The 21960-nt window shown below is 41.1% G+C and overlaps 4 protein-coding genes across 5 annotated transcripts; 1 reads left to right on the forward strand and 3 right to left on the reverse strand.

The window, feature by feature from the left end:
* Positions 1-1426: 1426 nt before the first annotated feature.
* LOC137891411 (gamma-enolase-like) lies at positions 1427-6523 on the reverse strand. 2 transcript variants are annotated; one of them, XM_068735993.1, is made up of 13 exons: positions 6432-6523; positions 5733-5818; positions 5426-5521; positions 5205-5263; positions 5053-5122; positions 4801-4934; positions 4476-4698; positions 4203-4400; positions 3525-3601; positions 3095-3219; positions 2892-3000; positions 2179-2237; positions 1427-1991 (listed from the first exon to the last, which is right to left on the reverse strand). In XM_068735993.1, exons 2-13 carry the CDS (start codon positions 5815-5817, stop codon positions 1922-1924), a joined length of 1305 nt encoding a protein of 434 aa, XP_068592094.1. In that variant the 5' UTR covers position 5818; positions 6432-6523; the 3' UTR covers positions 1427-1921. The 2 variants fall into 2 exon arrangements, with proteins under 2 accessions (XP_068592094.1, XP_068592093.1); XM_068735992.1 differs by lacking the exon at positions 6432-6523 and adding an exon at positions 6192-6362.
* A 1130-nt stretch (positions 6524-7653) lies between these two features.
* mlf2 (myeloid leukemia factor 2) lies at positions 7654-12517 on the reverse strand. The gene is made up of 8 exons (XM_068736345.1): positions 12205-12517; positions 10653-10764; positions 10490-10525; positions 10111-10173; positions 9869-9997; positions 9387-9546; positions 9062-9276; positions 7654-8144 (listed from the first exon to the last, which is right to left on the reverse strand). The coding sequence occupies exons 1-7, from the start codon at positions 12246-12248 to the stop codon at positions 9065-9067; spliced, it is 756 nt and encodes a 251-aa protein (XP_068592446.1). The 5' UTR covers positions 12249-12517; the 3' UTR covers positions 7654-8144; positions 9062-9064.
* A 934-nt stretch (positions 12518-13451) lies between these two features.
* Positions 13452-17739, forward strand: cdc42l (cell division cycle 42, like). Its single transcript, XM_068735530.1, has 6 exons — positions 13452-13505; positions 15155-15259; positions 15402-15474; positions 15579-15688; positions 16365-16562; positions 16690-17739. Exons 2-6 carry the CDS (start codon positions 15155-15157, stop codon positions 16777-16779), a joined length of 576 nt encoding a protein of 191 aa, XP_068591631.1. The 5' UTR covers positions 13452-13505; the 3' UTR covers positions 16780-17739.
* Positions 17740-18358: 619 nt separating this feature from the next.
* wnt4b (wingless-type MMTV integration site family, member 4b) lies at positions 18359-21839 on the reverse strand. Its single transcript, XM_068735618.1, has 9 exons — positions 21468-21839; positions 21105-21350; positions 20568-20721; positions 20369-20453; positions 20126-20257; positions 19744-19886; positions 19497-19637; positions 19199-19361; positions 18359-19101 (listed from the first exon to the last, which is right to left on the reverse strand). Exons 2-9 carry the CDS (start codon positions 21191-21193, stop codon positions 18932-18934), a joined length of 1077 nt encoding a protein of 358 aa, XP_068591719.1. The 5' UTR covers positions 21194-21350; positions 21468-21839; the 3' UTR covers positions 18359-18931.
* Between the last annotated feature and the right edge of the window lie 121 nt (positions 21840-21960).

The raw sequence follows: 21960 nt of genomic DNA on the forward strand, positions 1-21960 counted from the left end.
ACAAAGCTCCAATAATTAAACAGTGAAGAAATGAACATTTTAATGGTACACTCTGTTGTGTGTTGAGTGACTGTCCAGCGGCTCACTGTCTTTCTGTCTGTCTGTCTGGGGGGAGGCTTGCAGCGGTGTGTCCAGTCAAGCGGCTCTGCAGACCTCCTCCTCTCCCCTCCGCTCCGCTGCTGTCGTTCTCTCTCTCTCTTTCTCTCTCTCTCTCCCCCCTTCACGCAGCCCCCTGTCCCGTCTCCTATTGTGTGGTAACCGTGGAAACCCGGCCAGAGACTGTGCCAGCTGCGCCTGCGCGGCTTCCAGTCTTCCTTCATCATCATCACCAGCAGCCCGGCACGACAAGGCGTCGAGGCCTCCGTCGCGCTCTCGCTCCCTCTGCTGCTCAGATGGTGACGATCAGCGTGCGCCTGATAATTAATCTGCAGCCACGCGGCCGTTTAAATGGAGCGACAACTGATGCGCTGTTTATCAGGGTGCAGCTGCGGGCGCGAGGTTCCCATATTATGATTATGAAGTCAAAATATTTAGAAATATAGGCCCATTCAAACCTAATGCAATTTATTTAATGTAACCGAAAAATATATATGAATCGGTTACATTAACATAAACACATATATGTTAAATAGTATATAATATATATATACAATTTATATAATAATATTACTTATTAATTACATTAATTACATTATTATTATATCATTATTAATTAATATATATTTAAAGTCTGTGTGTGTGTGTGTGTGTGTGTGTGTGTGTGTGTGTGTGTGTGTGTGTGTGTGTGTGTGTGTGTGTGCGTGTGTTGCGTGTGTGTGTTTTGCAATTACTGTTTTGCCTTTGACAACTGATATATATATATATCCAGTAATTTATGTTGTTGATTTAATGGACAACTGCATGTACAGCAGATTGCTCCTCACTGATAATATAGATGTACTAGATTCCTGTGATATATCTTTAACGATTAGTGAACAGACCAAAATTATTATTGATGATACTGTACATACTTTTGCGCTTGTCATTCTGCAGATGCAGAAGTACAAATGCTGGCTATGAATTATTGCTTTATTTCCTTTAGTTGGCAAAATTCAGAGGATTCCTCTTGAGTTTCTGTTGGATTCCTTCTAAATTCCTGAAGGATTCTTTCATATTTTTTTCATTATCTTATCAGCAGGAATGACCTTCACATTTTTTCAGCAGGATTCCTGTACAACATTTATGTAAGTGGTGTCAAACACCTGCTGTGACATCAAAATGTAGTGTGGGCAAAAGTGCAACCTGCTCAAATGTCTTCTTTCAAATGAGCAGTGCAGAGGTGGTTTTTCAGTCATACTTGATTCAGTGAATATTTATGTTGTATGCACCTTAAATGACACAGCAAAGCCGCCCCTTTAAATCGATACACAGAGAGCGTTGATTCGAGTTAATTTGTATGCAGGTATTTATTAAGCATGACCTATAGACAGACAAAGTGACAGATACCATTTCAAAGCAAGCTGCTGAGGGTTCACATCAGAAATGACATGAGGAAGAGGAAGAAGAATTAACAGCAGGGCACATAAGATCAAAACACTTCTGCAGTGAGTCAAGAGGAGACAGTCAGAGGAATCAAGAAAGAGAAAGACACTAACAAGGAGGAGCTGCATCGGCTGGTAGGTGAAACACTCATTTTTTTTCCTCCAGGGCTTTGTTCAGGATTTGCTGCAACCAGCTGTAGTCAATTAAGTAAATCACTCGCTGAAGCGTCCGGTCAATATACTGTAGCTACAGTGCATCAACTGTGCATTTTAGTCATTTTAAAGCTAATTAGTTGTAACAACAGGTGTCATGATTGCATTACTATGTGCCCATCAGGGAGATATAACATGATTTATATGTTTGGGTGCTTTCTTATGTGCCACTGCTAATGCACTGGCACTCAAAGGGCACTGGGGTTACGGAAGTTGTGTCCAGCAAAGCGTGCCTGGTCACCCAACTCTTCCTCAATCCTAAGAGGACGAAGAGGAGGTGAGGAGGAAAATAGATAAAAATGTCGAGCAGGCAGATGAGTGTGAAAGAAGACAACAGCAGATGAAACAAAGAAGGAAAGAAGAAGGAAATATAAAAGCGGCATAAGTGGTGTTTTCTACTTGTATTTCTATACATAAATAAACAAATCAAGCTATGAATACCCACCTCATGAGCTGATTGTATTTGGCCAGACGTTCTGATCGACAGGGAGCTCCAGTCTTGATCTAAATGTAGACAGAAATACCAAGGATCACAGAGAGTTACAGGTACATCTGCATGATTGCTAACCCTTTGGACAGTAAGCAACGCTTATTTTCATCAAGTGATCTTTTTTAGATAAATCATATCTGTAAAATGTCTAAAAGAATGGCAACTACTCCAAAGGTATTCACATTTGACAGAGAAGCAGGCTTCTGTAATATTAGCATTTTGAAGATGTAATCAGCAAACGTTTGGTGTTTTTCTTAAGATGTGATTGACAAAAGTGTTTTTTGGGGTTCTGTAGCTGCCTACTTATTATTTCACCACTTCAATCATTTCAGAAAAACATGCATAGTTATTTAATAATACAGCTAAAATTGCAATTCCTTCCACTTCTGTATATTACATTACTTGAGCTACTATTGCACTGTTGCACAAGTACAACTATTATTGTTCTATATTGTCTTGTCTCCCAAATGTGCTGTTGCAGTGAAATGTTAGTGTTTCATTTTCTATTTCCTCATTAACTACGAAAAAGGGACAACTAATGCAATGCAAAGATACAAATGTAGAATTCTAATGGCAAATAAATTGGAAAATAGAGAACGGACAGCACTTCCCATTGTGTGTTTGTGTGTGTGTGTGTGTGTGTGTGTGTGTGTGTGTGTGTGTGTTACCTGTCCAGTGCAGAGACCAACCACCAGGTCAGCTATAAAAGTGTCCTCTGTTTCTCCTGAGCGGTGGCTCACCATCACACCCCAACCGTTCTCCTGGGCCAGCTTACACCTGAGAGGCAAGGGGAAGTATAAATGAATGCTCTCACATGGCAGGCATGTACACAGACATGTGTTGTCTATGCATCACATACACACAAACTCACGCTTTGATGGCCTCTGTGACAGAGCCAATCTGGTTGACTTTAAGCAGCAGGCAGTTGCAGGCCTTGTCCTCCACTGCTCGCTGTATCCTGCGTGGGTTTGTGACCGTCAGATCGTCTCCGACCACCTGCACAATTTATGCAACAAAGTTACAGGCAGATTGTGTGTTTTGTTACTCACAGTAATCGTATCAGGTCAAGTCAGCCCAGTAAATCCATTTTTATTCAATAAAGATCAGTCTGCATTCAAAATTTGGGCAAAGAGAGTCAATAAAATACGCTATTGAGTTTCATTGTGGCATTTTGCAGCCATACGAAAAAAGGATTTCTCGACCTCTGCAGCATCAATTTTGACTATTTTCATGGTTGGAAGTGCAATTGCTGGAATAAGGACCTCACTAATTCACTTCCGGATAACAAGGGCAAAGTGTACCTGGATGCCCACTGAGGCTGTAAACTGTGACCAAGCCGGCCAGTCGTCCTGGTCAAAAGGATCTTCAATAGACACCACTGAAAAAAAGGAGTAATGGTTAAGATCATTTTTCTACATAAGTGTAACATTACAAACTTTGTGAAGCCCTCATTTTCTCCCTTACTCACCTTAGAGTTAATAGGACTAGAGCACCAGTGACATAGACAATAAAGGTTCTGATGGGAGAAATGTCTTAAAATGCACTCACATTACACACAGATGCCCACACAAGCAGGAAGCAGACCATTGACAGGGTAAAGAGCCACATCAGAGTAGGTCCCTGCTTGCCAAATGTGCACTGTAGCACATAATTAAAACCTCTTTAACAGGCCCGAGTGTCTGGAGGAGAGACAGGGCTGTGGAGACATCCAGCTCTCTTGTTCCCTTAGCTTCTCTGTCTAAAATGTCATGAAAGAAATATGGCAGTTGTAGAAATATGAAAAATAGGCAGGTTTGTCCATTCACTGGATCAATCAGCTATTAAAACTGACGCTGAGACCTATGGACGCTCAGTGACCTGTGGAAATACATTTCCCTTATTCCATGAGGAATTGTCCACTTCATGTTCTCTATGTAACTATAACAGCTGTAAGAGACACGTGTTTGACCCATTTGACTCACACACATCAGAATACACACCTGGGTAGTTGTTAATGAAGCCCTGGTAGATGCTGGCCAGCTCCTCACCGCTGATGTTGCGGGCAGCGTTGGGCGGAGACTTAAAGTCCAGGTCGTACTTGCCCTCAATGAAAAACTCTGAAGCAGCAACATCCATCCCTATCACCACTTTGTCTGTGAAGCCTGCTTGCTCTATGGCTGTCTTAATCAGCTCCAAGGCTGACAAAGAGAAAAAGGAAGATGTAACATCACAGGAAAATCAAGGGAGAATATTTCACATGTGGTTGAGCTTACCTTCACTGTTCTCTTGTATATTGGGTGCAAACCCTCCCTCGTCTCCCACATTTGTGGCATCCTGACCATACTTCTCCTTGATGACACCTCTCAGTGTCTGGTAGAGCTCCGCCCCCATACGCAGAGCATCACGGAAAGACTCCGCCCCTACAGGAAGTACCATGAACTCCTGCATAGCCAGTCTGTTCCCAGCATGGGAGCCCCCATTGATCACATTAAAAGCCTGGGTAAAAGACAGAAAAAAGAGATGAGATTGTATTTGGGTTTTTCATTTAGGAAGAATACATTTTTTTTGGTGCATTAAATACAATAAAACAGGACTCACAGGCACTGGCAGGACCAACTCTCCGTTTCCAGCCAGATCAGCAATGTGGCGGTACAGGGGGACACCTTTCTCTGCTGCGCCAGCTTTGCATATGGCCAGTGACACTCCAAGAATAGCATTGGCCCCAAACTTAGCTGGGAGAAACACGGAAGCAGTCACACAACACATGGGTGCAGTCAGCAAGCGCTGGTGCAGAAACATGTCATCACGCATATATGCCATCACTGCACATGAGATGTGAACGAGGCTTACATTTGTTGTCAGTGCCGTCCATTTCAATCATCGTGTTGTCCAGTTTCTCCTGCTCCAACACATTGATTCCCTGAAAGAAAAAGAAAATGTCAGAAATCTTCAATCTTGGCCATTTCGATTTTAAAATTATCAAATTCTGCACTGATACTCACAGACTGGATGAGAGCAGGTCCAAGGGTGTCATTGATGTGACTAACCGCTTTGGTTACACCTTAGACAGCAGGACAGAAGATATGTGAAACCATGAAAAACTATTATAGTCAGTCCACATTTATATCACAAAAGCAGATAAGAAAATGATCAAAGCAAAAGCAGAGACACATGCAAAGACGAGACAAAAGCACAGACGATACATCTCATTACAAATGTCCACCTTTGCCCTTGTAGCGAGTCTTGTCTCCATCTCGGAGCTCAAGAGCCTCGTAGATGCCGGTGGATGCACCGCTGGGCACAGCAGCCCTGAACACACCTGGAATGGAGAGAAGATGGTTGGTGGGTGGAGAGAAAGGACATGTGTAGAGGTGGAAAAGGTAACGGTTGAAGGTAAGCTTATGCGACTACAACATGGATTTTTCGAGGTTTAGAAAGAGACATGGTACTCTGTCAAGCCCTTTGTCAGGCAAAAACCTGACAGTACAAACACAGTAAATGAGTAATGCTTTAAGATATATGTTTTTAACCTTTGCCAGTATGCAGATCTACTTCCACAGTCGGGTTTCCCCTGGAGTCCAGGATTTCCCTGGCAACAATATTCACGATGGACATCCTGTAAAAAAACAAAACATCTTTTATACAACCATTTGCATGTTGAATGTCAGTGCTCATACACCAAATCATACGATCATTTCTCTTTTTTTGGTTTAAAAAAAAGGGACGAGAAAGGTAATCGGTGTACAAACAGACGGATGCGTATGAAAATAGGAATAAGCAAACGTCAAAAATGCATTTCATTACAGCCTCAATTTCACATGAGTCACAAGGACTTGACAACTCTTCCTCTTCCTCACATTTACACACCTTGTGATGATAGTGACGCAGCCTTACGGATGGAAAGCTGTGGAAAAGATGCTCCCTAGCACACACAAACAAGCCCATATACATAGGGAAGGTAACATAAAACAAAAGCTAATAATGCATACCTATTTATGGATCTACTGTCAATCTGTTCCGGACCACAAGCCAGTTCAATTTCTGTGCCGTTTCAGTCAGTGAATGAGAATATGGACCAATGGAGAGATGAGGCGGTGAGAAAACACAGAACAGGAGGAAATGAAGAAGAGGAGGAGGAGGAGGAGGAGGAGGAGGAGAAGGAGGTGGAGGGAGATGGTTTTAGAGGGATGAGGGGAATGAAGAAATAGATCAATCTATTTAAACGTTACCTGCAGCGTGTTTGAAGGCGAGTGGAGAAAGTGAGCGGATGTGGGCGAAGGAGAGGGAGAGACAGGGGGACGGGGAGGTGGGAGGAGAAGGGGTGAAAACGTATGACACATGGGGGAGGGGGAGCGTGTGAGTCATTGGAAGACGAAGAGGGGAGGGAAGCGAACGAAACTGGGAGAGTGGAAAGAGGGATAGAGCAGAACAGCAGGAGTTACATGTTTTTCTGATGTATTAGTGAAGCTGCAGGACAATAAAATGTCTGAGGAAAATATATGTTGCGATTTGCACATTAACCATTCTTAGTGGATTCTATTTGCATTTGACATTGACTTCCTACAAGTCCTGTCATTTGTTTGGCACCGCTTTCTGTGTGTACATCTGCCCATCAGCTAGCACATTGCAGTAGCACCTGATGACGTGTGCAAATATTTTCCCCAGGAAACTGCTAACATTAACATTTCATTTGTGGTTGCTGCCAAATCCAGGCAGTGCCGTTTCCTGCAAACAAATGTCTGGAAGGTAACACTTTCCCGGGAAAATGGAAACAAGCATCTGAATACTTTAGATGTGGATGACAGGCAGGCAATATATATCAGAACAAAGAAACAGTGAGCAGGATACATCTAAGCAAAGACAGATGCACAAAACGAGCTGCCTTGTCAGAGAACTTTAGAGATCTAATGACAGAGATTAAAGGAGACAGGAAGACAGGTAGACAGGTGACGAGAGCAGTGCATGTTGGGGGATAGGACGTGCATTTAAAAATAGTCTTGGATGTAATTAAAGATACAGCGAGGACAGAAGGAGGCAGACAGGGGGCCTGCTATGGGAGTGATTTGTCAAAGCAGACGGTTTTCATTGGCTGCTCCACTTGTGTGCTCCATCTGGATGTCACATGACCAGCAGACATGGTGGCACAGGAAGGGAGCATACTGATACACATGCAGTAGGAAGAATACATACAGCTGATTTGTCAGTTCAAAAATGAACTGAGACAGCATATTTAGAGATTTGCATGCTCTACATCTGCAGAGAACCAATAACTCTGAATACAACTACAGAATAGCAAAAAATGACCCGGAATTGACAGATTAAGTTGAATACATTAATTGTTTCGAAGGCGCACGTTGACGAGTTGCGTGATTCGGTTTTAGAAAACACTCCATGATTTATTACACAAGGCATGAAATCTCAAAACACAACCACAACAGAGACACATTTGAATTATTATCTAACAATGTTTAATGAACTTTTATTTCGTTAGATTAATTGGTTAACAGTATACAATTCAATTCACTGACACACTAGTGTCTTCACAAACATAAAATGGACTGTACAGCAGATCTATGTACTGTATACTGTAGCACGTAAGTGCAGTGGGCAAAAACACATGTCAAGTTTTGAGAATGAGTATATATAAAGTGAGTGTAGTTATACCCATGTTTGCACAAGGGTGCGTTGTGTGTGTGTGTGCGTGTGTGTGTGTAGCAGTGGAGAAGGAGAACTGTAAATGTAACTATCAAGCGTGTGGGGTTTTGTGTGTGTGTGTGTGTGTGTGTGTGTGTATGTATGTTGTTCATGAATAGACAGTCCAGTCATATCAAACATTTACGACGGGCAGTTGTGACGATCATCAACTTCCATCTTCAGCGTGGTTTCACAGCATCGGGGAAATCTTCCTCAACTTCTTCCATCTAGTCGCCCAAGTGTGACACCTGTAGAGACAGTCAACGAGACCGAAGTGTTTGTTACGACAAATCACAGACAGAAGAGGCAGATGGAATCAACGGAGCTTTCAATCGAACAATTTTTAACATGTTAACTAAGACTTCACTGACAGACACATGCAACAAAAGCCGGTTTGGTGTTCGAAGACAGCTTGTATCAAAATTCCGTATTTAAACATTTTGTAGAAATTCTCACAATTTAAGGATCTATGGATCCCTTCTCTTTTGCTCTTTCGAAGATTTCCTTCATATCTACCCTGTTTAAGGTTTTTTGGGGGGAGTTTTTTTGTATCTGACTGTGTAATGACAGAGGTGATATTGGGCTGTATAAATAGAACTGACTTGACTTGTTTGCCTTTTATTGCATCACATATGGACAAAAACCTGAAACTTAATGTTTCAGACGTGCTGAGAAAACCATGACATTGTTTCTTTGACTCAAGAAAAAAGTAAGCCTGACTCGTTGATACTGGATACTGGAGTTTAAAAGCCTATATTGATATTAAGAATATTATATTGGCCAAAACATATTCAATCATAAATATAACGTACATTTTCGCATCGAATTCCTTAAATTAGCTTATTAAGGAACTGTGACCATAACATAAATTGAGCAGGACATTTTACAGCAATAAAGAAAGTCAGTGCTCAAAATGTAATGGTGACAATGTTAATATATAAATAAAAATGTCATTTTATTACTTTTATTTGTTTATTGATTTATATGTATGTGCAGGCACATACAGTAAGTAAAAACAATGTACAGGTATTAGCCAAAATTGGCTAATGTATCATATATTTAAACTTCAGCAAGTTCAGCGAAATTAGAGCCAGATGCCCCATCAGGTCAGGCTGGACTCCATCATCATCATATCTGCTCTAAATAACTAAATCCTCACTCTTACCTCTCACCAGTCGTAACGCGGACGGGTGGTGGGCTGGCGGTGTCTTGGGGAGTCGAGCCGATGGCCTGGTGGGGTCGTTGAGGTGGGGGGGGCAGTGAGGGCCAGCTGCTGGCCTCCTCCCCGTCGATCTCGGCCGTACTCTAGCGCCCGGGCAGTCGGGGGAACGTATCTTACTGCCTCCCTCCTCCACTCCTCATCAAACGCTCCAGCATCAGCTAGCAGGAACACACGGCAGGTTGTTAAGCAACATCTCGTTTGTCACTGCAGCATGACCAGCGTCTAACAAGAATAGTGTTAGCAATCACTTTATGGCCCAATGACTCACTCTCATCGAGGTTAATGAAGTCTTGTCGTTCCTCGCGGTCTCCAGTGCGGCGATTTCGTGAGCGCTCCATTACGTGTCCGCGCTCCCCGATGTGGTGGCCGATGGCAAGACGCTCGAGGCCGCTTTCACTGTCCCGCATCGACTGTCGCGTCTCACGGATCTGAGGTGAAAAAAGTGGCGATTCGGTTTACTAAAACAGGCAGGATGCTCCGCACTGTGAATGAACTCAGACTGAAATGTTTGTGTGACAACTTTGATGTTTATAGTGTACATGATCTATTTATTGTCACTACAATTACCGGTGAATTCATGGGTTATGAGGCCAGAAGGCCACAGTGATGCCTGGACTAAGAAAGCATGAGTAACATGTCCAGTCAGGCTTGAGGTTGAGGAGAGAAATCAGGTCTACTTATTTGTCACTAATCAGCACTCCCTCGGTGTACCATGAACCATTTCAACATCTGTTAACAAGATATTCTCACCCCTCCAGGGCCTGTTCTCGTTGCACTGGTCTGTTGATAAACTTCAGGAGGCCCGGAGTCTGAAGAGGAGTAGGAGATCACTGTTGAAGAGGAAAACGTCTGACAGTTCGGTGAGCCGGACATCCTATCCTACAAGAAGGAAATAATAAAGAGTAAATAAAAGGAGTACTGGTCAGACAAAGGTTTCCTTCATGAGGTAATTACTTTCTGATTGTTTGAAGTTGGTTGACAGAGCTACTTACCACGTTTCCCATCAAATCTCCCATCATGCCAAACATATCCATGAACCCTCCTCCTCCTCCACCCTGCAAACATACATTTAAGCAGATATTTGAAAATCTCATTTGATGTTACGTATAAACAGAGTGGTACATCTCTGAAAACAACAGCATTCATTGTCAGTTCAGTGCAGTCTAGATTGAGTTTTCATTGAAAACCCAATCTAGACCGGAACCTATTTTAAATCCTAAGCCTGGTTCAAAAATACCTGAAGTCCACTTTTCACACAATACTGTGCTCAGTAATATTTTGATCACACTGTCATAGTCAGCTACATGTGTAATCTGCTATATTAAATTAAACATTGTTCTATTTCTGAAGGTAACAGAAGCAGCTACTCACCATTCCCATCATGCCATAGGGGGCCAGCGGACCAGCCTAGAAAAGAAATGTACATCTTAAAATAAATAAAAACTTAAACACACTAGATAAACTAATGTGGATATCATACAGGAGAAATAAACATAAACATGAATACAGTCCTGTCAACATGGCGGACAGTTACCTGTCTGCGTGGTGCACGGGGTGCTTGTATCTGGGGGGCGAGAGCAAAGGGATCCATGCCAAATGGTCCAAACATAAGTCTCATCTGCTGCCTATGAGCTGCAAATGGATCCCTAGAAGAAATCACAGATTACACTGAAACACGCTACATGTGGGGGGGTAAGCCTGTCCATTTTTAGAATAGGATGTGTGGGATCACTAGGAAGCGTCCACAGGACTAGACTTTGAAAAAGTACAGAAGGTTGGCATAAAAGGCCAAATCAGATTTGTAATCTTCTTTATTTATTCTTTTATCAAATATTTACAGATTTCAATTATAATTAGACCATTCATGCATTATATTATATTAGATATCAGTATTACATTTGTTTAAGATGTTGTAATATTTTGTTAATAATAATAATAATAATAATCCATTTATAATAATCTACAAAAAGATGTCCAGAACAACAAGTTCTAAACAGACAAAAGCTTGACAAATGACTTGCATGATTAATAGATTGTGAAAATTTGATGCAGGTGAATTTTCCATCAATTACAGTTCAACTCAATTTGACATAAATGTGTGTATGCTGTTCTTTTTGTTTTTGTTTTTCCCAAGAACGTGGAAGAAGCTCATTAAAGAGCTGCAACAACTACTCAATTATTCAATTAGTTGAAACATTTTGAAAATAGATTTCTTTTTAAGCAAAAATGACAAATATTTGCTTTTTCTACCTTTGACACAGATGATAGTAGACTGAATATTGTTGGGTTTTGGACTTTTGGTTAGACAAAAAAAGACGTCTGAAGATTGGGCAGTAAGAAATGATTTCACTATTTCATGACATTTTATAGATAAGTGTATTTATTAAGAGAATAACAGGAAGATTAAGCAATAATGGAAATGATGTATAGTTGCAGCCTAGACAAGCTTTTTCTGTTGTTTTGACAATATAAAGGAGGCTGTTGCTCAGTGACAAGTAACGAATATGATGAAGTTTCAATATGATTGTATTATCTGAAACTAATTGTAAAGCTTGACTGTGTTTGTGCAGCAAGTCTACAAACTTATCCACAGAACCTGATTTACTCAACCCCAAATCAGTTCTTAGTGAACGCCAATGAATGAACACTTATTCAGCAAACAGAAAGATGGTTTCATGGATTTGTCAAACGTGGGAGGAATACTCTTCAGGTAACGTTAAGTAAAAGATGTTCCGGTACCTAGACCATGAAATCATTGCCACCTGCCATCAATTAGCTGAATCCCAAACTCAGAGTTAATTGGGAAACAAAGGGAAGTTCTACGAGTAGTGACAATTGGCCATTTTAGCTACTGATTGGTTAACCAAATGCTTAAGAGGTCTGACAGCTTCTTCTTTTTGTTATTGTCTATCCAATATGGTGGACCACTGTAGGCCCCCACAGCTGGCTGGAGAAACGTTAGGTACCTGCTTTAAGCACACTGAAAAAAATGTCCCTCAGCGTGCCAACATGCACATTTTCCACCTCTTGCAAAACACGTGGTGGCAACACTGTCTCCACAAAATGTTAATAATGTCAATACTTACATCATGTAGGGGTCGTCATCAACGTCATTCAAGAACCGAAACATGCTAGGTGATTTAACTCAGCTGGCTGATGCTAGCCAGCTAGCTAGGTAAACAGTCGTGTTTTTCAAGGATAAAATAAGATGACGGGCTCAAACTGTGAATATGCTGAAAAGGAGGTCCTTTTATTAGCTCCGTCTCGAAAACACTAAATCACAACTCCTGTTAATCGAAGCAAGAGATGGCTCAGAGTCTCACTAGATAGTAAATTCCAGAAACCTGGACCAAACATGAAAACGGAAGTCAGTCCTCTGACAAAGAGAAGCAACACTACTATGAAGTTAGCATCGGAGCTAACAACAGTGACTTCCGGCCACTTTATTTTTCAAAATAAAGTATTTCCCTAGAGGCTTTCACAGCAATGTTTTTATAATAATGTCATGATTTAGAATGACAAATATTGTCAACCAAAATAAAAAAAAATATATAAAATGTATCAAATAAAGCACACCATAATACACTTATATTGAGAGTTATAATTATTCATAGAAATTTAGTTTACTAATAAAACAGGACTCTGAAACTGAAGAAATGAATGCAATTATTCAACTGTCATTAATTGTATTATTTACACACAAGCTTTTCCTCCTGTGATTTGGCAATACTTCTGTGAAAAAAGGCCTTAAATCAGACACTTAGCCACGGGCCCCTTAGAGGGTCCAAGGCTCCTATTTCACTGTTTGAAATAGGTTGGTTGAAATACAATTTGTTTGTATGAGCTATTAAAGCATAACATAATCAGAATAAGAAGCAATGCTATTTGCCCAATTTGTTGACTCATATAGGGACTTTGAATCTGGTTCTCAGTAGCACTTCATATACTTAAACATTGTGCAGAAAACATATACAAGAGGATGCACATGCAGCTGTGCAGCAAAACAATGAAACAATCTAAACTAAATCAAAACGAAACATGTATCTATTATACAGCCAAAACAGAAAACTCTATATACAGGTCGCACATGTGTGGTATAGGTAGTGCGCCAGTGCATGAAGAACGTGTGGCAATGAAAGAATATAATGTGCATGCGATAGATAGATAGATAGATAGATAGATAGATAGATAGATAGATAGATAGATAGATAGATAGATAGATAGATAGATGTCTTTCTGCGCGCAACTCTGTCCACCAGTCGGCGGTGTTTCTATTCTACAGATTCTAAAGTTGTAAGTGTGGCTCGGATGGTCTGCGGCTGCGCGCTAAATAATTCGACCCTCAAACCCGGATGTAACCAACGCCTAACCTGTCCGAAGAAAAACGGTGAGTAGAGTTAGAAAAACAGTCTGAAATAACTATTTATGATTAACTATACAGTGGCAAACATGTAGGTGTGTTGCTTTAACAATACAAACCTTCTACCGAGAGGAAATGCTTGTGAATTTGTTTATAAATTCGCGTAGTGTTAAAGTTTCCGAGCCATCAAGCTTAATTTAGTGTTGGCTAACATCAATCTGGTTATTGAAGTTGTTGTCTGTTACCACGGCTGTTTGTGCGATTATTTAACTGTGTTTTTCTTTATAGATTAAGTTTACTTTAGTAAGTAAGATAACTGAGGCAACAGTTTGACAGTTGACACTTTTCATTTTTCCACTTTATCAATCTGAGCTAATACAATCACTTCAATAACTTAACGTAACTACAACCAGGCTCAGCTTTAACAGCTTGTTTTTACGTTGGTTATAGCTTATAAAGTTAAAGCTATTTACGAACGTTTTCACGTTTAAACCCATGAGGTTTAAGAGCGGCTTATTTTATTTAGCGGAAGTGTCTAAATTACATTGGGCTAATAGGCCGTGGTTTTTCTCTCTCTTCTACATCGTTGGTATGTAGCTTATGCGGAAGTGATTCACTGTCATCTATACGCTATTGCACGCACATGTAGTAACAAGCAGAGCACGACTTATGTGAAGATGTTACTGTGTCTTCCACCGGTATAATTTGTCTTTACTTACACCCCAAAATACCAGTCCTTCGGAGTACTACACCCCTTAAAGAGTGTATAAATTTGAAGTACATTCTATATTTAGCTTCTTCTTCTTTTTCCTGAAAATGGCCTTTATCAATACTAAAGAAATTCCAAGCCTGTAGCAGATAAACTGTATTGTTTTACCCTGTCTGTGTGTTTTGATGTATGACTGGTTGGCTCTCACACCTGCATATGATAAAGCATTAATTAAGAGTCTTATTACACCCTGTGAGCCTTTCAATTGACACTGACAGATATTTCTGTTATTCTGTCCTCCTGTAGTCTAAATAGCAGAAACACTACTCTGTGTAGGCTAATGCAATACAGCTCAACTAGGTTAAGCTGATTTTAACTACTTCAAATACTGTTGGGGCCGTTTAAGTTGTACTAATGCATCATACTTTATAAAGTTATTATGTTTGTCTGTAAAATTTAAACCTGCTATTGCTTCAGGATAGATTTAGTGGAGTAAAAGTACTCATCAGGCAGCAGAACGGTACAAAGGAGTATATAATAATATTGGGGTATTATCACTGATGCATCGTTGTGCAAGCGTTTAAATGTTGGAGCTAGTTAAGGTAGAGCTAACTATTAACCAACTAGTAACTATATCTGTCAAATAAATTAATAAAAGAGTATAAAACACAATATTTCCCTCATGTAGTGGAGAAGAAGAATACATTGACAATGAAATCAATACTCAAGTAAAGTACAACTACCTGAAAATTACTGTACTTTCCACTACTGCAAACTGGTTGCATATTGTGATATTTATAGTAGCTCTTTGTCAGCCTGTCATTCGTAACACTGCCAGTTAATGTAAATGTTTGGTTACTTCCTCTCTCTCAGTGTCTCGCTGTACTCCGCTTCTAACTCTCTGATCTGCTGTGCTGTATTTATAGACTCTCTTGTGATGTTTCCTATTTTCTCTTCATCTCTGTAGATGCAGACTATAAAATGTGTAGTGGTGGGGGACGGTGCTGTAGGAAAGACCTGCTTACTGATCTCCTACACAACAAACAAGTTCCCTTCAGAATATGTGCCGACGGTAAGAAGATTTAATAAAGGCTGAATCATGTTGAGAAGCACAGTAGATTGTAAACACATCGACTTAGAAATGCGCTGTCCTTTTATTAATTCTTCATAACCTGCTGCATTTTATTTAATACTTTTTCTGTGTGTTCTTAAAGGTTTTTGACAATTATGCAGTGACCGTGATGATAGGGGGTGAGCCCTACACACTCGGCCTATTTGACACCGCAGGTAAGGAGAATGTTTGTGAACATCTCTCTTTTTTTTTTTTATTTCGGTCACTTTTAAAACAAGTAAAAAACGTCCCTGTTTCTTCTTGTGATTGTCGCTCACAGGTCAGGAGGATTACGACAGGCTGCGTCCTCTCAGCTATCCACAGACCGACGTGTTCCTTGTATGTTTCTCCGTCGTCTCCCCGTCATCATATGAAAATGTCAAAGAGAAGGTCAGTTTTTAAATCTCTTTTTGTTTTTTCACTGATTGAGAAAAAACATGAAATCGACTTTTGTGTTAAATGTATTTCAAGTGCTGTAGTCTGTTTGACAGACATGTAGGTTTAGGATTATTTTCTTCTTTGGTTAGTTATTTTCTCAATTAATCAATTTAATCTCGGAGTATAGAAAATGTTAGAAGAAACAAAATGTCCATCACAATTTCCTTGAATTAAGGAAAGTTTGGCATTTCAGCTCACAAGATTGTTTAAAGATTAATCTATTATCAAAATATTTAGTTGAATATAGAAATATAGTTTTCTACTAGTCAAGGTCTGAGGATTGTTTGATCTTTCTGATACTAGAGCAGATATGATACCCATACATTTTTACTCGTTATACTTTTTTTTCATTAAACAAATGTTCTCAAATATTACATGCTGCCTAAACACAAACATCTGCAAAAGAATGTCCTTTGCACAAACAAAATTGTCTTGAGTATATTCATAATATTAATATAAAAATATTAATATTATATTAAGACATTCCGTGCTAGCTTTCAGGGGCTGATAGTTTCAAAACTCAAGCATCGAACACATTTAGTTTGGTTCAAAAAAGTATTGAGGTACTGCGTCCTACACAGTAAGGAAGAAAACGTGGATCTAATCTTAGTATCTTTTTTCCCCCCAGTGGGTTCCTGAGATTTCTCACCACTGCCCACGCACACCCTTCCTGTTAGTGGGCACACAGATGGATCTGCGGGAAGACAGCAACACGATCGAGAAGCTGGCGAAGAACAAACAGCGCCCCCTATATCCTGAGAGCGGAGAGAAGCTTGCTCGTGAGCTCAAGGCTGTCAAATACGTGGAGTGCTCTGCTCTGACACAGGTATGGGGCATTGCTGAATTAACTTCACATTGTTAAATTGAAAGCAACACAGTGTTTGATAAATCAGGCTATAATAACATATATTAAATTATCGCTCTCTGTCTTGATTTCTGTTCTCTGCAACCAGCGAGGACTGAAGAACGTGTTTGACGAGGCCATCCTGGCCGCACTGGAGCCTCCTGAGACCAAAACCAAAAGGAAGTGTGTCCTGCTATAGATGGACAACGACAACGGGAGACGTAACAGTGTAATAGGTGGGGTGAATCAAATCATGAGAAAGATCAATGGCCATTATGAAAAAAAGGACAAACCAAAAGGGGAAGGGAGGTACAATGCCATTGAGACTTATTCTAAAACACGTGTACATTGATTGTGCCTTCAAAATAAACGCAGAAAGAGGCTGGGGGAGCAAAACTTCAGCAAGCAGTAAGTGTCACCGATCTCCTTTTCTGAAAGCTTTTAGAAATTGCAGTGTTCTCTCTACAAATATTCAGGTGGGGCGGGCCCCCCCCCCCCCTGTCTGTCACTGTCTCTTCATTTCTTTTAAAGACAGATTCTTTTATAAAGTTTATACTTCCACCTCCATTGTGTTTTACTAATTTTGGCCTTGTTCTTTAAAATCCAGTGTCGTGAAATATAAATGTGGATACACTTTTAGCATCAAGTTTTTTAGTGAACTTTGATTCATTCATTTAAAGGGGCAACTTAATGTTAAGTGGTACTCTGTTTGCTTTCTTTTCTGACCCTTTTGGAATGAATAATGAAATGAAAAGAGATTTATTGTCATTCCAAATAACGATAGACGTCTGTAAAGGTTACTGTCTTCCAATTCGCCGAGACTTCTCGGGAGGCCAAGTGCATTTTCGCAATTTCCCCTCTTCAGTTGAATTTTGAATTTCTATTTTGTCATTTCATGTATATTGTATTCATTTTGTGACTCTGTTTTGGGAACATTTTAGCAGTTACTCATTTTGAAACTTGACTTTTCATTTTATCAAGGTTTGTTTTATTTTTTATTGATAGACTACCCACTTTGAGCGATTGATATTGTAACAAATTGAGTTGTAATGTTTTGAATAGATCTTAATCTTGATACAGATTGAGATGCTAACCTTTGCTAGTAAATTTCTGGGTGTTTGTAATCACAGGATATTTTTAATAAAACGGTTTAATGACATTGAAAGTAGCCATTGTTTTTTATGTTTGGAGGGAAAATACTGCATGCACGACAAATCATAAGAGCGTTAACTCTAGTTAACCACGTTAAATAGTATTTTTCATGTTTACATTCCGTGTTTCTCACTAAAAACATTGTGTGTACCTTTTTGAGGCCTAACACATGAGTTAAATAAAATGTATTCTTCTTAAAGGAAGGCCAATCTTTGGATATTTTGCCACCTGTTTTAATCAGTTAGCGGCCCTCTTCTTCCCTGCCTTTTGCTGGTGAATTGTCACAGCACTGATAGTCTTTGTTATAGGGCTTGCATGCACTCTGTACTTGCTTTTTAAAATATAAAAGAAACAGCCAGTTTCCTAATTACCACCTTGCATATTCACTCATGTACAGCCTGGAAAATCATGTCCCAGCCTTGAACGGACCCGCTCATCAACATATTGGTCAAACACTCGACCGGATACCTTTAACATGGCAGCTTACCTGTGTGCCTTAGTCAAGAATGTCAACTATGACTGTCTTCTGGTCAATAAGATGCTCAAACATTTTGTGGTATTTTGGATAAAACTACTGTATTTATTAGATTTCATGAACAGACCTAAAAGCACTGCGTGTGCAGGAACATACAGGAGAGTTTCACATGAAGGTGAGGGGCAAAACACAAGACAGACACTAATGTAAGTAGAAGTTATTTTTGCTATCTAAAGATGCCTGCTGAACTGAAGCAAAGACTTGGATATACAAATAAATAAACCTAAACTTAAATATAGTAAATGTTCAAAGACCTGCTAGTCTATGACGCAAATAGTTTGCATAAAATAAGAATAGTTCTGCTGTATTTCCCTGTTAGTTGTGGTTAAGTACAGCTTTAAAAGCTTTGTCAGTTAAATGTGAGATTAACTGAGTGTTTATGTGTATTCGTGGGCATGCATGTCTGTGCCTGCACATCTGGCGGTGATTTCTGTTTGTACCTTGCTTACTGTTGATGCTTTGTCATTGTTGCTTGCTTTTTACATGTGCTCTAACTTTGCAGCTTTTACAACAGAATCCTCAAACTTAACCGCATTGATTCAGTCAAAAATGAGTTAAATTAACACTGCACTGTCTACGTTGTCCCGCCTTGTGTTCACGAGTGTCTGTCTCGTGGTTTGTTTGGATCTCTCTGCTCAGCCGGTTTGGTCTTGTTTGAGCCCTCTTAGACTCTGCAGGTGTGAATGGTGACTGTGTTCTTGCACTGCTGGCAGCGGACTGAGCAGCACCAGGAAAACTTGCAGGAGCAGCGCTGCACCACCTCAGCTCGGCCTGCTCTGTATCCCGGCCCGCAGCACACCAGCTCGCAGCCGTCTGGTGCCAGCCGAGAGGTTCCTGGGTAGGTTTTAGAGGAGAGCAGCATCATTGTTCTGTGATTATTGTGATTTATAAATTGGATGATCTGGATTGTTTCCCTGTGAAATATTCGTACCGTTACATCTCCTACCAGCAGTCCCAGGGATACCGTTGTCAGGGTCTAGATGGCAGAAATCTGGAGACGGAGCAAGGTACACAAGGTCTCTGGCAGCAGGGGGTTTGACTTGCGGGTCACGGGGGAGCAGGGCTGTCCTGGATCCTATACGAGTCAGGCGGACCTAAGAGGAGGAGGATGTTGAGAGAGCTACAGACTGGGAACTCTGATACTGATAGAGAATGTGCTTTAATTTCTTTGCGACTGCTTCATTTGTTCAACAACTGAGCTGAAAGAAGCACAAGGTGTTTTCTGATACCTCCGTGGCTCCATCGAAGCGTTCTTTGAGCACAACACCAACGCGCCTGAATGGGGGCATAACCTTCCAGCAGGTCCTCAACTCACAGGAGCCGGAGACGCCATGACACTTACACTCCACCTGCATGTTGTGAAGGATGGCCTGAGGATGAGAGAATAGTGAATACCAGCAAGTGCAGATTGAATGTTACAGAAGATAAAGATATGTAAATTAACTGCGATGTTGTCAAAGAGTTGCGACCACCAACCTTTCGGCCAGCCTCGTTGTTGTGGAGGTTCATGAGTGGGCGCCCCGCTGAAAGCCCCTTGGCTCGTTCTGGTTCATCCACAAATGTTTGGGAGAAAGCCACACCATAGGACAGGTTGTCACTGCACCCTGACCACTGGAAACCTGCGGTTAGCAAGAGAGAGACAGTTTTGTGGATTTTTGCACGTTGTAATTAAAAAACTGAAAAAGATAAAAAATGGTGAATCCACACTGGATCACACAGTGTCACACAGCACAGTGACAGCTGACGGAAAAAATACCTGCCGTAACCCACAAAAAAAGTGTAGCAGCAGTTTTTTGATATACATGACTCAGTGTGGACTTGGCGCGTTACTTTTTGGTGCAAAGGAATCCAAGCTCACCCTCGGGGCTAACCCCCCTGACCTTCCTGTCGCAGCCACACCTCTCCAGCTCCCCGCGGGTGCAGGCTCGGGTCACAGCCACTGCCACGGCTGCTGAGGACAAAGCATGCAGTAAGGCTGCTTCACGAGTCCCTGAAATCAAGATAGAGCACACAACGCAGAAATTCCTCCAGTGAGAGTTGTTCAATGTATGGCTTTATCAGCAGGTAAATTCTCCATGACACATTATCAATATGATGATACCTTGATTCATGACTCTGCCAAATACATTGATCCCACGTGGGGTGGTGGAACAGTTCCAGCGTCGATTCCTGAACTGGTGCTGGCACTGACAATGACATGCATAGCAGTGAGACAAGGGGCTCTAATGATTGCGTTGTGACATTAGTGGGAGTTTTGAGGCAAATGGCGACGATGCCTGCAGGTCAACGCTGAGACAAACCTCTTCTATGACCGTCTCGGCTGCCTTGCGTACGGACTCCATGACCTCCCCTCGCGCCCTGCACACCCCCACCTGCCCCGGGGTCAGCCCCCTCAGCCGCGCACATGGGGCAGCACCGGACACGGGCCTGGAGCGAGGCAGCCTCGCCAGGGAGCTGGGACACAAAGGTGGGGAGTGGTTTTTGAAAAGGGAAATTATAGGGCAAGTGGAGCAAAAAGAGAGGATGCATAATGAAGAAAAAAGGGAGAGGGAGTGAAAAAGGAAAGAGCGCATGAAGAAGAGAAAAGAAAGTACAAAAAGGATGAAGAGGTAATGACCGGGCAGAGTTTTTAGAGAGGATGGAAACAAGGGGAAGACCAGGCAGAGGAGACACAGAAGACAGAGAGAGAGAGAAAAGAGAAAAGGTCACCAGGAGTGAGACAAAGAAAGAGAGGGGAGCGACTGAAAGAGATTTAGAGACATGTCACCATCTTTTAAAAGTTATAGCATGACAAACAAACTCCCTCTTTCTCTTTCTCCCTCGTACGCTAGACTTACAGCCAGTTGGTTGCCATGGTGGGGTGGGTTGCCCATAGCAACAGGAGGAGGAGTGGTGCCGTGAGATTGACAGTGGAGACAGTTGGCATCAGACTGTCTGTCTGTCTGTCCGTCTCCGTGCGTCAGGCTGGGTCTTTGGACAGCACGCTGCCCGTCTGCACAGTCAAAGGGATCCGTCTGTCTGTCTGTCTGTTGAGGTGTTGGTTTACGTTTCTGTCCCAGAGTCTGGGGATGATCCCCGCATATCTGTTGTAAAGACAAAATAAACAATCACTTCATGAATATCTAAGTCTTAAACTTTGTGTGATGCCGCTGCAGCTCTATGATTGTACACACAGTTCCAAGAGTAACATTGATTCTTACCAGATCATAGTCCTGTGATATCCAGTTATCCTTCCTTATCCTTCTTTCTTTTCTTTTTTTACATATAATGAATTGATCAAATTGAAACTTAATCCCAATTTCAATCAATTAAGTTGTTCATCAGTTTCTTCACTTATGCTGTCAGTGATAGCAAAAGCATGCTCACCGGAATTGTTTTACAAACTGCAAGCAAAACTCATCCAAAAAAATAAGTCCACGTGTCCAATTTAATTGAACATATCTGTAGATCTACCTTCCCCCCCAAAACAAAAATTTAAGTCCAGAAGTGCAAGTAAAATTCAATTTCTACAAAAATATTGTGTCAGCAAGTACTCGGTTTCATCATCAGAAAAAAAGGTGTCCATTCCAGGTTGAAACAGCAAGAATGAGTGAGAGCAGTGAGATGGGAGTGATGGGTTATAAAGGAGGTAGAGAATGAGGGAGGGAGGGAGGAGGTAGAGAGAGAGAGAGAGAGAGAGAGAGAGAGAGAGAG

The sequence above is a fragment of the Cebidichthys violaceus genome, unplaced genomic scaffold (assembly GCF_023349555.1).
Source record: "Cebidichthys violaceus isolate CVI_PGR_0920_01 unplaced genomic scaffold, fCebVio1.0.p SCAF_7, whole genome shotgun sequence".
NCBI lineage: Eukaryota > Metazoa > Chordata > Actinopteri > Perciformes > Stichaeidae > Cebidichthys > Cebidichthys violaceus.

Excerpts from the sequence above, each read along its gene's own strand:
- mlf2 (XM_068736345.1), bottom strand. The coding sequence starts at position 12,248 with ATGTTTCGGTTCTTGAATGACGTTGATGACGACCCCTACATGAT. Across the intron at positions 10,526-10,652 it reads CCCGTGCACCACGCAGACAG|GCTGGTCCGCTGGCCCCCTA; the intron begins GTAACTGTCCGC and ends TTTCTTTTCTAG. Across the intron at positions 10,174-10,489 it reads CCTATGGCATGATGGGAATG|GGTGGAGGAGGAGGAGGGTT; the intron begins GTGAGTAGCTGC and ends GTATGTTTGCAG.
- cdc42l (XM_068735530.1), top strand. The coding sequence starts at position 15,155 with ATGCAGACTATAAAATGTGTAGTGGTGGGGGACGGTGCTGTAGGAAAG. Across the intron at positions 15,260-15,401 it reads CTTCAGAATATGTGCCGACG|GTTTTTGACAATTATGCAGT; the intron begins GTAAGAAGATTT and ends GTGTTCTTAAAG. Across the intron at positions 15,475-15,578 it reads CGGCCTATTTGACACCGCAG|GTCAGGAGGATTACGACAGG; the intron begins GTAAGGAGAATG and ends TGTCGCTCACAG.
- wnt4b (XM_068735618.1), bottom strand. The coding sequence starts at position 21,193 with ATGCCAACTGTCTCCACTGTCAATCTCACGGCACCACTCCTCCTCCTG. Across the intron at positions 19,638-19,743 it reads ACAACGAGGCTGGCCGAAAG|GCCATCCTTCACAACATGCA; the intron begins GTTGGTGGTCGC and ends TCTCATCCTCAG. Across the intron at positions 19,102-19,198 it reads TGCTGGTAGGAGATGTAACG|GAACCTCTCGGCTGGCACCA; the intron begins GTACGAATATTT and ends AAACCTACCCAG.
- LOC137891411 (XM_068735993.1), bottom strand. The coding sequence starts at position 5,817 with ATGTCCATCGTGAATATTGTTGCCAGGGAAATCCTGGACTCCAGGGGA. Across the intron at positions 5,123-5,204 it reads GACCTGCTCTCATCCAGTCT|GGAATCAATGTGTTGGAGCA; the intron begins GTGAGTATCAGT and ends TTTTTCTTTCAG. Across the intron at positions 1,992-2,178 it reads AAATACAATCAGCTCATGAG|GATTGAGGAAGAGTTGGGTG; the intron begins GTGGGTATTCAT and ends TCGTCCTCTTAG.